General features: G+C 41.1%; 2 protein-coding genes across 3 annotated transcripts in view; one reads left to right on the forward strand and one right to left on the reverse strand.

The window, feature by feature from the left end:
* dzip1l (DAZ interacting zinc finger protein 1-like) overlaps positions 1-7832 on the forward strand; it is a 39469-nt gene extending 31637 nt beyond the window's left edge. The window contains exons 16-18 of the mRNA XM_070438300.1: positions 3158-3417; positions 3594-3799; positions 5293-7832. Of these exons, the coding sequence (XP_070294401.1) occupies positions 3158-3417; positions 3594-3799; positions 5293-5466 (640 nt within the window). The 3' untranslated portion in view covers positions 5467-7832. The remainder of the gene's footprint in view (positions 1-3157; positions 3418-3593; positions 3800-5292) is intronic.
* Positions 7833-7879: 47 nt separating this feature from the next.
* Positions 7880-13827, reverse strand: LOC112068791 (claudin-18). 2 transcript variants are annotated; one of them, XM_024135996.2, is made up of 5 exons: positions 13337-13827; positions 9794-9958; positions 9509-9653; positions 8628-8747; positions 7880-8391 (listed from the first exon to the last, which is right to left on the reverse strand). In XM_024135996.2, exons 1-5 carry the CDS (start codon positions 13554-13556, stop codon positions 8256-8258), a joined length of 786 nt encoding a protein of 261 aa, XP_023991764.1. In that variant the 5' UTR covers positions 13557-13827; the 3' UTR covers positions 7880-8255. The 2 variants fall into 2 exon arrangements, with proteins under 2 accessions (XP_023991764.1, XP_070294403.1); XM_070438302.1 differs by lacking the exon at positions 13337-13827 and adding an exon at positions 13176-13266.
* Positions 13828-14199: the final 372 nt, after the last annotated feature.

A 14199-nucleotide genomic window follows, 5' to 3' on the forward strand; every position in this document is an offset into this window, starting at 1 on the left:
AAGGGCTTCTGCACTTTGGACCAATCAAAATCAACGTTGATACCGTCGTCATTTATCATCTGTAGATCTTTGGTATTTTATTTCTCTAACCCTGGTCAATCAATGTTGAGGGCCGTTTCTATCGCGATTCAAAGGGAAACACTCAGAAATACATCTTTTTTTTTTATGTAGAGGGCAGATATTGAAAATAATTATGTTGCGTTGTAAAGTTTATATATACTGTGTGTGTGTATATATATATATATGGCTCAATTTGTTTTGTGTTCCGCCGATTTCGTTTAAAAAAGCTCATGTTATCCAACACCCCGAATTGCAGCTAACTAACTAGTTGTGAGTTGACGTTCAAGTTAACGCCATTCTGCCCACAGAGCATGGACAGCGTTCTGTTGAGTCAGCGACCAACTGTTGACCCGTCCAAGGACGGTCTATTCACTGTAATCGAGGCTACATTCTCAGAGGTAGATGGTCTGTTAACCGTGGAACCATATATGGTAAGAACATACGGGTTGAACTAATGTTTTTCTGGAATTGAATTCTCTATTGAATAACAATATTTCAATGAACATTAATTAAATAACAATGTTATGGTGAACACCCTATGCAAGGAAATCCATATATTCAGACAGTATTCTCTCTAAGCTGAAGTCAAAATCTGTCATTTTTATTATAACAAATGGCCTAATGGGAGAAGTGATCTATATCTAAATCCGTATGTTACATTCCAGGAACCAGAAGGTATACCAAGAAGTCTTTAAGAGCCTGAGCGCGTTGGTATCTGGGTCAGCGACATCTCAGATGTCAAACAGAAGGCAGACCTCCTGGAGCTCAGGAAGAGTGGCCAGAAGCTGACGCGCAGGTGCACGCCCTGCAGAGGAGCCAGGGACCACCGTACCTACCTTACCCAGACAGGCATCATACCGTACCACCCCGCCAGTCCCGCAGTAAGGACCAACACACACCTCCGATTGTACCTACCTCAGGTCCAAGAGCATTCACACAGTTCATCTCCATGGAATGTGCCACTCAGTCTTCTACGTTCACACACCACTCCTGCTCTTAGTACCAGGGTTGGCCTCAATATATTTCAATTACTCAATTCAGGAAGTAAACTGAAATCCCCCAGATCGCTTAGCACATTAACATGTTGTCTTTAGAGAAGGGATGTCCTAGCCGGAGAAGAGTCCAAAAAGCAACAGACACCATGAATGAAAGCTCCCTGAGGAAAGAGAAGCTCCACAACCTCAAAAGACACCAGGACTCATAAAAAAGAACAGGTATGCCCATAGTATCTACTGAACGTACCCACTGCATGTTTACAGTATCTACTGAACGTACCACTGCCATGTTACAGTATCTACTGAACGTACCCACTGCCATGGTTACAGTCTATACTGAACGTACCCCACTGCCATGTTTACAGTATCTACTGAACTACCCACTGCATGATTTCAAAATGTATCTACTGAACGGTACCCCACTGCCATGTTTACAGTAATACTGAACGTACCATGCCATGTACAGTATCTACTGAACGTACCCCACTGCCATGTTTACAGTATTCTACTAAACATACCAGCCATGTTACAGTAGTACTAACGTACCCCACCGCCTGCCCGGTCACATTAGTTCTCTCGCAGCTATGGCGTTCTTCATCGACGCACGAGCTGACCGTGATTCCACCGCTAAGAGTTGTACTCTTTTTTTGTTTACACAGAGGCATGTGCTTAAAATGTAAAATAATAAAAAAAATAATAATAATAATAAAAAAAAGTTTTTTTCCGCAGGCTTCCTGAAGTTATTACAGGAATAGGTTTTTTTCTATTTTACTGGTTTTGATTGCTTATGTTTACAAGTACTCTTACTACTGAACGTACCCCACTGCCATGTTTACAGTATCTACTGAACGTACCCCACTGCCATGTTTACAGTATCTACTGAACGTACCCCACTGCCATGTTTACAGTATCTACTGAACGTACCCCACTGCCATGTTACAAGTATCTACTGAAACGTACCCCACTGCCATGTTACAGGATCTACTGAACGTACCCCACTGCCATTGTTACAGTATCTACTGAACGTACCCACTGCCATGTTTACAGTATCTACTGAACGTACCCCACTGCCATGTTTACAGTATCTACTGAACGTACCCCCACTGCCATGTTTACAGTATTACTGAACGTACCCCACTGCCATGTTTACAGTATCTACTGAACGTACCCACTGCCAGTTTACAGTATCTACTGACGTACCCCACTGCCATGTTTACAGTATCACTGAACGTACCCCACTGCCATGTTTACATATCTACTAACGTCCCCACTGCCATGTTTACAGTATTCTACTGAACGTACCCACTCCATGTTACAGTACTACTGAACGTACCCACTGCCTGTTTACAGTATCTACTGAACGTACCCCACTGCCATGTTTACAGTATCTACTGAACGTACCCCACTGCCATGTTTACAGTATCTACTGAACGTACCCCACTGCCTGTTTACAGTATTACTGAAACGTACCCCACTGCCATGTTTACAGTATCTACTGAACGTACCCACTGCCGTTTTACAGTATCTTACTGAACGTACCCCACTGCATGTTTACAGTATCTACTGAACGTACCCCACTGCCATGTTTACAGTATTACTGAACGTACCCCACTGCCATGTGTTACAGTATCTACTGAACGTACCCACTGCCTGTTTACAGTATTACTGAACGTACCCACTGCCATGTTTACAGTATTACTGAACGTACCCCACTGCCATGTTTACAGTATTACTGAACGTACCCCACTGCCATGTTTACAGTATCTACTGAACGTACCCCACTGCCATGTTTACAGTATCACTGAACGTACCCCACTGCCATGTTTACAGTATCTACTGAACGTACCCCACTGCATGTTTACAGTATATACTGAACGTACCCCACTGCCATTGTTTACAGTATCTACTGAAACGTACCCCACTGCCATGTTTACAGTATATACTGAACGTACCCCACTGCCATCGTTTACAGTATCTACTGAACGTCCCCACTGCCATGTTTACAGTATCTACTGAACGTACCCCACTGCCATGTTTACAGTATCTACTGAACGTACCCCACTGCCATGTTTACAGTATATGTATATGTCTTTCTCTTTCAGCACCCCTCCCTTCAGTTCTGAGGATGAGGCATCAGGAGAAGACATTCCCTCTGTCACCAGCCCTGGCAGTAGGTCTGGTGTCTCTGTCACCAGCCCTGGCAGTAGGTCTGGCCCCTCTGTGAGGGTGGTGCAGTCTGGATCCAGCCCAAGGCAGATGTACCCAATGTCTGGTTCTACCCAGGGAGAGGACTGGTCTGGGACAGACACAGATCTCTCAGAAGGGCCTACAAGTCTAACAACCCACCGTGGAGGTCCGACCGGTTTGTTTATTTGGATCTGTTTTAGCCCACAATAAGGGCCAATCTACCATGAATCCAAAAACGTATCATCTCATTATGTAAACCTTACAGTTCTACAATTTGTATTGTCATTGCATTGCTATACAGTAAGTTTTCATCTTGCCCAGGGCTCTAATTTTATGTTTTTGAATAATGAGTATTGAAGAAGTATCAGGATTATTTCAGCTGGGTCCCTTGTTTTGTGTTGTCCGGGTCTGTAGTTAAAACGCTGACCAGAAGCTTGGAGAGACAGTTGAGTTCTCCAATGAACAAGCCAGTAGGAGGAACCAGAGTGGTGGTGCCACCAGCAGCAGCCAAGGTCTTACCCAAACCCAAACCCAGGACAGCGTTAAAAACCCTACAGGTAACAAATACAGCGCTTTCAGAAAGCGCTCGCTGACTTTTTCCACATTTTTGTTGTGTTACAGTCTGGATTGTAAATGGACACATTTTTATTTTTTTGTCACTGGCCTAGACACAAAATCCCATAATGTCAAAGTAGAACTATGTTTTTTTTTTTTTTTTATGTTTACAAATTAAAAATGAAAAGCTGAATTGTCTTGAGTCAGTAATTATTCAACCCCTTTGTTATGGCAAGCCTACATACTGTACTTCAGGAGTAAAAATGTGCTTAACAAGTCACATAATAAGTTGCATGGACTCGCTGTGTGCAATAATAGTGTTTAACATGATTTTTGAATAACTACCTCATCTCTGTACCCCACACATACAATTAACTGTACAGTCCCTCAGTCAAGCAGTGAATTTCAAACAGCAGGGAGGTTTTCCAATGCCTTGCAAAGGACACATATTGGTAGATGGGTAAACAAAAAAAACAGACATTGAATATCCCTTTGAGCATGGTGAAGTTATTAATTTCACTTTGGATGGTGTATCAATACATCCAGTCACTACAAAGATACAGGCGACCTTCCTAACTCAGTTGTCGGAGAGGAAGGAAACCGCTCAAGGATTTCACCACGAGGCCAATGGTGACTTTAAAACAATTACAGAGAAAGGAAGGAAGCCTGTACAGAATAAGTGCCTTTAGTGCTTTGTTGCATCGTGCTTGCAACAAGGCACTAAAGTAATACTGAACCAATTGCGGAGCCTCCGGAGGGATGCAGAGGCCAAATTCAGAGGCCTCTGTACCGCATCGCCGTGCACCACCAAATTTTGTAACAATGTGGAGGGCTACGTATAGCTCCGCAATGACATAATTGGTTGACGGTAGGAGGGGGCGGTACATCCTGTATAAACACAAACTCACTTCCTTGAGAACTTCCTTCACAACAGCTCTGCTCAACAGAGGCCGTATCACCGGAAATGCTGCACGGCAAATGCAGACATCGGATTGGGCATGCAGCGCCTTTTACCTAGAAAGCCTGACAGCTCTAGATTGCTGCCAAAGGTGCTTCTACAAAGTATTGACTCGTGTGAATACTTATGTGAATTTGATATTTCTGTATTTCATTTTCAATATATTTACTAACATTTCTAAAAACATGTTTTCACTTTGTCATTATGGGGTATTGTGTGTAGATGAGTGAAAAAATATATATCAATTTACTCCATTTTGAATTCAGTCTGTAACACAACAACATGTAGAATAAGTCAAGGGGTATGAATACTTTCTGAAGGCACTGTATACTCTAACACTTTACTTAAGGTTGTAGATATAATTCTTTATAATTTGTTTTAAGCATGTATGAGCCTTTTATAATGTCTCTATGTATCAATACACTTTTATTGTATATTTTCTCTCTCAATACTTATATAGCATGGGCCTGTTTCTTTTTCTTTGTGTGATACCTACACGAGTGATTCAACATTCCTACATGTTCCATTTTGTCCTAGTTATCGGATGAGGAGAGCGACCTAGAACTGTCGTCCATCGAGGAGCTCCTGTCCCTGCCGGTAGGGGGCCAGTCTCAGTCCCTAGGTGGGCGAGGGAGCACCGAGATGGGCCTGGGAGGAACCTCAGGAACCAGCGTGTGGAGCTCCTCAACCAGCAGAGCAGGAGGGCTTTAATGCACTTTTCCTGTTTTTTTAAATTTTATTTAGTGCTATGTATCCTTTATTTATCCAGATGAGTGCCTTTTTGAGATGGAAATCTATTTTTCAATGGGCCTATGTGATATATGAATGACTCTTTTCCAGTTTTAAAACGATTGACAGAAGATCCATTCCAACGTGATGAGGAGCTGGCGTGTAATACCAGTTATAAAACAATAACAGAAGATCCATTCCATCGTGATGAGGAGCTGGCGTGTAATACCAGTCATAAAACAATAACAGAAGATCCATTCCATCGTGATGAGCTGGCGTGTAATACCAGTTATAAAACAATAACAGAAGATCCATTCCATCGTGATGAGGAGCTGGCGTGTAATACCAGTTATAAAACAATAACAGAATAAATAGCCTTTCAGTTTTATTCAATTTTCCAGGATCAAACTATACTCAGCAAAAATAGAAACCCAACATGTAAAGTGTTGGTCCCATGTGTCATGAGCTGAAATAAAATATTCCAGAAATGTTCCATACGCACAAAAAGCATATTTCTCTAAAAAAGTGTATTTCTATCAAATTTTTGGCACGAATTTGTTTATCCCTGTTAGCGAGCATTTCTCCTTTGCCAAGATAATCTATCCACCTGACGGGTGTGGCATATCAAGAAGCTGATTAAACAGCATGATCATTACACAGGTGCACCTTGTGCTGAGGACAATAAAAGGCCACTCCTAAAATGTGCAGTTTTGTCACACAACACAATGCCACAGATGCCTCAAGTTTTCAGGGAGCATGCAAGTGGCATGCTGCCTGCAGGAATGTCCACCAAAGATGTTACCAGAGAATTGAATGTTAATTTCTCTACCATAAGCCGCCTCCAACGTCGTTTTAGATAATTTGGCAGTACGTCCAACTGGTCTCACAACCGCAGACCACGTGTAACCACGCCAGCCCAGGACCTCCACATCAGGCTTCTTCACCTACAGGATTGTCTGAGACAAGCCACCCGGACAGATTTCTGTCAGTAATAAAGACCTTTTGTGGGGGAAAAACTCATTCTGATTGGGTGGGCCTATGCCCTCCCAGGCCCAACCTAGGCTGCTCCCCTGCCCAGTCATTTGAAATCCATTGATTAGGGCGTAATGATTTTTATTTTCAATTGACTGATTTCCTTATATGAACTGTAACTCGGTAAATGTTGGAAAAGGGTGCATGTTGCGTTTTATATTTTTGTTCCGTGTATATATAGGGACTTTCTTGGTAGGACTCGAACTATGTTGGTACTTTGAATGTGGTAATGACTTGTTTTTTTTAATAATCAGGAGATATAGTGCCTTCAGAAAGTTATGGCGAGCCTAAATAAGTTCAGGAGTAAAAATGTGCTTAACAAGTCACATAATACATGAACAATGTGTGCAATAATAGTGCAAACACGATACAGGTTTTGGAATATTTTTTTATTCGGTACAGGCTTCCTTCTTTCCTCTGTAATTGTTTTAAAGTCACCATTGGCCTCGTGGTGAAATCCTTGAGCGGTTTCCTTCCTCTCCGGCAACTGAGTTAGGAAGGTCACCTGTATCTTTGTAGTGACTGGGTGTATTGATACACCATCCAAAATGGAATTAATAACTTCACCATGCTCAAAGGGATATTCAATGTCTGCTTCTTTTTTTTAAATTACCAATAGGTACCCTTCTTTGCGAGGCATTAGAAAAATTCCCTAGTCTTTGTGGTTGAATCTGTGTTTTAAATTCACTGCTCGACTGAGGGACCGTACAATTATCTGTATGTGTGGGGTACAGAGATAAGGTAGTCATTCAAAAATCATGATAAACACTATTATTGCACACAGAGTGAGTCCATGCAGCTAATTATGTGACTTGTTAAGCACATTCTTACTCCTGAACCTATTTAGGCTTGCCATAACAAAGGGGTTCAATACTTATTGACAGTTTGAGCTTTTCATTTTTAATGAATCTGTAAAAACGTCTAAAAACTTAATTCCACTTTGACAATATGGGATATTGTGTGTGTGTGTGTGTGTGTGTGTAGGCCAGTGACACATATATCAATTTAATCCATTTTAAATGCAATCTATATCAATTTAATCCATTTTAAATGCAGGCTGTAAAAAAACAAAATGTGGAAAAAGCAAAAGTGCGGAATACTTTCTGCCACTGGGGAGTTATACTGTTTGTTTTATTTAAATGATTCTGATATAGCTACTGTTAATATATATTTTTTATTTTCTCATTTTAAAGAAAATTACCAATATTCATATTTATAACATATTTCCCACTATTTGCACTATGAATAAATAATGAATAAATAATTAAATATTTCTCAAATCAATGTGTGAAGAAATGGATTGTTCATTAACCTTGTTTATATATTTTATGCTGCGTTTGAAAATAAAAAAACAAACATGAAGTTCTGGAAATTTGATTGACTTTTAATACAGATGCATTAGATAATTACAATATTGTCCCCTTAAATGCAGAATAACAAAAACATAGAATATAAGAGAGCTCCAAGTACAAAAATAACTAATCAAACCTGAAGAAGGTTTTCCTTCAACGTAACCCTCTATGAAGGATATCCTCTATAGCAACCCTCTATAGCAACCCTCTATAGCAACCCTCTATAGCAACCTCTATAGCAACCCTCTATAGCAACCTCTATAGCAACCCTCTATGAAATCTTCTAAGTCCCTCAGAGCTACATGAGATTGGCATCGATACATTAAAACAGTTTTGCTTAGTTTTCAGAGAACCTCTAAAACCTAACGGTACATAATATTATATTCTTCACACATATTGCTGGTTGGATTGTCTTCCATCCATACTCTGGGCTCTGAAAGAATCGTCATAGGCCGTTCTGGGTCTGGTGTTAGCTTTGTAAACTGTTGTGTGTTGGGAAGCAGGCTTGTAGGCCATCCCATAACTGAGGTAGAAAGAAAACAAAATGATTATGGATTAAAAAATAACACGGGAATATTCAGGAATTACTTGAAAGTTTGGTCACACTATAACTTTAATTTATAAGCCGTGTATGAGGCATGTGTTTCATGATTTGAAGGTTCTTGTATGTTTTTTTTCTTCTTGAGAATGATGTCATTTTATTGAGGGAATGAGCATGTTTCTCTGACTCATGATATGGTGGAGAAAAATGAAACTTACTTTTGTCTCTTCTCCTCTGGTGGAACCATCCCCCGACAGGCCATACACATCATAACCCCTCCCACGACCAGCACGGCTCCGCCTATCCACCCCACAAAGAGGGCGGAGCCAAAGGTGTACCTGAGAAACCAAAGAGATACATTGACACGTTAAAACAATTACAAATTGGCATCATCACTTTATAATAGATACCAGCTTATGTACCAAGGCTTGCCACCCAAATGCCACACTCTTCCCTACATAGTGTACTACTTTTGACCAGGACCCACATATTCATTTTATACCACTTGTTCATGTCCACTAATAGAAACAAATGCCATATCTTATCCCATAAGGCTCTGGTCAATAGTAGTGCACTATATATGGAATAGGGTGCCATTTGGGACTCAACAAAAGTGAATCCTCATATTGCAAGTAAAAGGGCCAGTGCAGTTAAAAAAAACTTGATTTTCCTATTTGTTTTGATGGTATTTCCACACTATGAGGTCAAAAATAACCCCCAAAATTCTGTAAGAGCTGTTTGAAATATAATGCCTGGAATTTTTGGCCCAGATTATGACATCACAATCTGATCTGATTATTATGACCAATGACCAGTCATCTTTTATTTGCATATGTATCCTCCTACTTTAAAGAGGTAACCTGGGTAGGCTCTAGAGTCTATAGACGATCCTATCCACCAATCAGGGCTGTGTACGTAAATATATTTGCATTGACACGCCCACACGTTTAGACCGAGCGTTTTCAATTACACAAATTATACAAATATATACTTGGAGTTACTCTATTTCAATTAAAATAAAAAACACACACACTGATTTATTAGACTACAGTGACGATTCAAATAATGAATAAAAGGCTGTTTGAGGGCTTTAATGTACCTGGGAGTGAGAGATCCTCCCATTCCTCCTAATCCTCCCCCCAGTACTCCTTCTCCTCCATATCCACCACCTGCATAGGTGGTGAACCGGAAGCTGCTAACGATTAGGTTGGCAAAGACCGACACTCCAGCAATGCCACAAACACCTAGGAGGATGGAAATTACATTGTCATTTTCAGATCACAGAAATGTGTCTTTTTGGCTTTAAACCCAAATTTGAATCAGAATTATTTGACTTGCCAGTTATGAACATCAATACCAAAACATCACCAAAACATCACCTCACCTCCGAGCAGAAACATGACCCCAGAGGTCAACGTCATGGTAGCCTTGACGCTGTCCTCCATGTTCCCCATCTTCAGACACTTGAGGGCAAAGATGGCGACCAGACAACCGATGGCTCCCAGGACCATCCCCACTATCATCAGGGCCCGCACAGCTTGGAGCATAGCTGCAGGTCAAACCAGAACACACAGTCAGATAAACTAGTCTACAGGTCAAACCAAAACACACAGTCAGATAGACTAGTCTACAGGTCAAACCAAAACACACAGTCAGATAAACTAGTTTACAGGTCAAACCAAAACACACAGTCAGATAAATTAGTCTATAGATCAAACCAAAACACACAGTCAGATAGACTAGTCTACAGGTCAAACCAAAACACAGTCAGATAGACTAGTCTACAGGTCAAACCATTGATTATTATTAGTATTGATTAGGCCCTATAGTACTCCTGTTTTGTTGTATTGATTAGGCCCTATAGTACTCCTGTTTTGTTGTATTGATTAGGCCCTATAGTACTCATGTTTGTTGTATTGATTAGGCCCTATAGTACTCCTGTTTGTTGTATTGATTAGGCCCTATAGTACTGCTGTTTTGAGGGGCCACTTAACTACATTTTGTGCCCAGAAGATAATCTCACTCCCTGCTCTTGAATGTAGTTGTATACAATTATTTAACCCATAAAAGTCTAAGCCTTTTTGTGTGTGTGTGGGGGGGGGGTCTACTAAGCTAACATTTTGAATTATTTTAAGAAGGTCATTTAGCTATTTGGTTTTGAATTTTTGGACCCCTTTAGGTCTCAATTTTAAAAATATATATAATTTTCTGATCAAATATAGAGTTTGGCCTTTACTGCTATAGCCCATAAAAACGTATTAAATAACACATTCATAAATTGCAAAACAGACATTAAAAAAATTAATCATAAGTAATATGGTTTGGAAGTGTCTGTCCTATATCTAGGAGATATAAAAAAGCTCAGGAAAAATGTTAGGTTTTTTGGACACATATTTAACCCCCCAAAAAAATTTGTGGACTGGCACAAAACTACTTCCATGCTTCCATACATAAAAAAAAACAGTAACGGGTTACCTTCAGACAAGTCCCATGACACTTGTGGGGGCTGTAGAACACCATCGTGTTCGTGAGAGTCTCCTCTTTCCATAGTGGAGTCATCTTAGTTGTTAGGCCAAACCGTTCGGACGCTACTGTCACGCCCTGACCTTAGAGATCCTTTTTATGTCTCTATTTTGGTTTGGTCAGGGCGTGAGTTGGGGTGGGCATTCTGTTTTGTGTTTCTATGATTTTCTATTTCTATGTTTTGGCCGGGTATGGTTCTCAATCAGGGACAGTCTATCGTTGTTTCTGATTGGGAACCATACTTAGGTAGCTTTTTCCCCCACCGTTCTTTGTGGGAAGTTGACTTTGTTTAGGGCACATAGCCTTTGAGCTTCACGGTTTGGTTTTGTAGTGTTTATTCTTTTGTTTGGCGTCATTTTGAGTTAATAAAGAAAATGTACGCTCACCACGCTGCACCTTGGTCCTCATCCTTCAACAGCCGTGACAGCCACAGACATTTTCATGAGAAGACCGATTTTCCGGGATATCTCGTGACAAACAGGGCTGTAACTCTGCCACATTCCACTGCAGATGCCTGCGGCTATGGAACCCTGACCTGTTCACCGGACGTGCTACCTGTCCCAGACCTGCTGTTTTCAACTCTCTAGAGACAGCAGGAGCGGTAGAGATACTCTGAATGATCGGCTATGAAAAGCCAACTGACATTTACTCCTGAGGTGCTGACTTGCTGCACCCTCGACAACTACTATGATTATTATTATTTGACCCTGCTGGTCATTTATGAACATTTGAACATCTTGGCCATGTTCTGTTATAATCTCCACCCGGCACAGCCAGAAGAGGACTGGCCACCCCTCATAGCCTGGTTCCTCTCTAGGTTTCTTCCTAGGTTTTGGCCTTTCTAGGGAGTTTTTCCTAGCCACCGTGCTTCTACACCTGCATTGCTTGCTGTTTGGGGTTTTAYGCTGGGTTTCTGTACAGCACTTTGAGATATCAGCTGATGTACGAAGGGCTATGTAAATAAATGTGATTTGATTTAATCGACGGATGTGGTGGATTAAAACGCAACCCGTGCTAAAACAAATATCTCTGGTGCGTCTATCAACTCTAGGTTGTTTTAAAAAAAAAGATTGAACTGATCTAGTAAAGTTGTTTAAATCAACACAACTAGATTTTGTGAGACAAAAACAAACTTGACCTTTTATTGATCATGGCCTTGAACACTATTCTTTAAAATGACCCACCTTACTGAAACTATATTTTGTTTCTCCAGGAAGATAATCTCACTTCCTGCTTTTAACACGCACTCTTAAAGATCAAACACTGCTGCAGAAACTAGATTAGAAATGCTCAAAATGGTTTGTTTCAAAGTCAAGTGAAAGGAAACAAATGTTTGTTTTATTCCACTAATTAATGTGTACTTATACAGTATAAACAAATGTAATATATCTTTTAGACAGAGCCACACCTTTGACATGTACTCGACATACAGAGCTCAATGGAGATGTTACAACTGAGAAATGATGGTTCTGTAAACCCTACATGGCTGTGGCAGCAGATATCAAAAACTGACCCAATGCACCCAGCATAAAGCCGATAAAATAATCTTTGTGGCGGCCATTTTAGGTTCCCTTTTTGTTCGATGTCAAACCCCCTCCTTGGCTCCGTGATGTAAATGAAGTCATGAAATGGCTGTCTATCATCTGGTTTTGATCGCTATGTACTCTTGAACAGGGAACGAACCTTATCAGGTGTATGCAAAACATTTTCGTGAGTTGCTGTCACAGTTTCGGGCAACGGTTGTATTTTCATTAAGAGTTTCCGCGCTTTTCGTAACTAACGAAGGGTGTGCCTCGCCTGACCTTATTTTTATATGTGGTTCTCAGGGAACAAAAATCCAAACTATTTAGATATTTCCCCAATCACCACACTACAATATTGACCTTTTTCTCAATTATGATTCTGAGTCTATCCCCAAAGTGGTGTGACTTTTACTAATCCATTAATATTACCATCTATTCATACATCGTGTAAATTAACCTAGCATAAACTAATGTCCTACGTTTCCTGACTTTCTCGGCTTTATGTGTAATAAAATGGGAATTTGTCCAACTTACTTTAGTCAGTTGCATTCAATGAACTATTGAACTGGATCCATAGTAACTGAGTAAACTAAACTATCACAGTAAATCAAACAAGTTACTATTATTATTACATGTTGAGTCAAAGAGCTTGGGTCATGGTCACTACTGTGTAGAGTAGAGGCTGCTGCCACTGTATGAGGACAATGGCGTTCGTCGTACCTGGTAGCCCCAGGAAGTAAGGTTGGCAATGGTGAACGTTTAAAAATAAGGAAAACTCCAGCACGTCAGTGATCTTGATGCAAACCATTTAATGGATCTAAGTCACCCATGTTTTGGTCTCAGTCAACCTTTATCAGGCATATTTGGTATAGTGTACGTACCTGGTAGCCCCAGGATGGTGAAGTAGGGTCGGCACTCTGTGAATCCGGAGCTCTGCCGGACGCAGGATCTCCAGAGTCCTGAGTAGGAGAAGATGGCGGTCACAGGGTTGTCGTACAGGTCCTCCGTCGCCCACTGGTCCATCCCAGTGGCGGCTATAATCCCACCCACCCCCAGCAGGCTCAGCACAAAGCCCATCACCTGGCACAGGGTCGCCGCCATGATGCAGATGCCTCTCTCTCTCTCTTCTCTCTTGGGTGGGAAACCAACTCCTGCCTCTCTCTCTCTCTGGTAAAGCTAACGTTCAACGCTATCAGAACCTTCTTCTTTCTCTCTCGGTAGGCAAAAATAACAACAACAAAACAAAATCGGAACCTTAACTACTGCAGAGTCTCTCAGCTTCTGCTTGTTTCTAATGCCCCAATGCCAACACTGAGACTGGGCTCTTGACTCGCTGTGTTTGAAGTGAATCTGATACTGGCAGGCTTGACCTCCTGAAAGACTGTTACATCTGTCCTTCTGTGTTTGCCCACTGCTGCCAAGTCATCGGCTGTGTCCCAAATGCCACCCTATTCCCTATACGGTGCACTACATTTGACCATGATCTCTGGTCAAAAGTAGTTCACTATATAGCAAATAGGGTGCCATTTGGGACGTACCCCTTACTGTTGGGTGGGGCGTAGGAGGTTACGGTAGGTGTAACGGTCACACAGGAAGCTAAGAGGTTGACCAATACTTTGATAACAAGACTATGTATTCAATTTCTGAATTGATACTCCACATTTAGCCCAGGGGGGGGGACACAGGGGTTCCTCTCATTACATCAGGAGTTTCTCACAAGAGTTTCTCGAACTGATTTGAGAAC

The sequence above is a fragment of the Salvelinus sp. IW2-2015 genome, unplaced genomic scaffold (genome assembly GCF_002910315.2).
Source record: "Salvelinus sp. IW2-2015 unplaced genomic scaffold, ASM291031v2 Un_scaffold741, whole genome shotgun sequence".
NCBI lineage: Eukaryota > Metazoa > Chordata > Actinopteri > Salmoniformes > Salmonidae > Salvelinus > Salvelinus sp. IW2-2015.

Bases quoted from the DNA above. Each gene is read 5' to 3' on its own strand.
- LOC112068791 (XM_024135996.2), bottom strand. From the start codon at position 13,556: ATGGCGGCGACCCTGTGCCAGGTGATGGGCTTTGTGCTGAGCCTGCTG. The intron at 9,959-13,336 runs GTACGTACACTA...TTTGACCTGCAG, and splicing joins CACCATCCTGGGGCTACCAG to CTATGCTCCAAGCTGTGCGG. The intron at 9,654-9,793 runs GTGAGGTGATGT...CCATCCTCCTAG, and splicing joins GGTCATGTTTCTGCTCGGAG to GTGTTTGTGGCATTGCTGGA.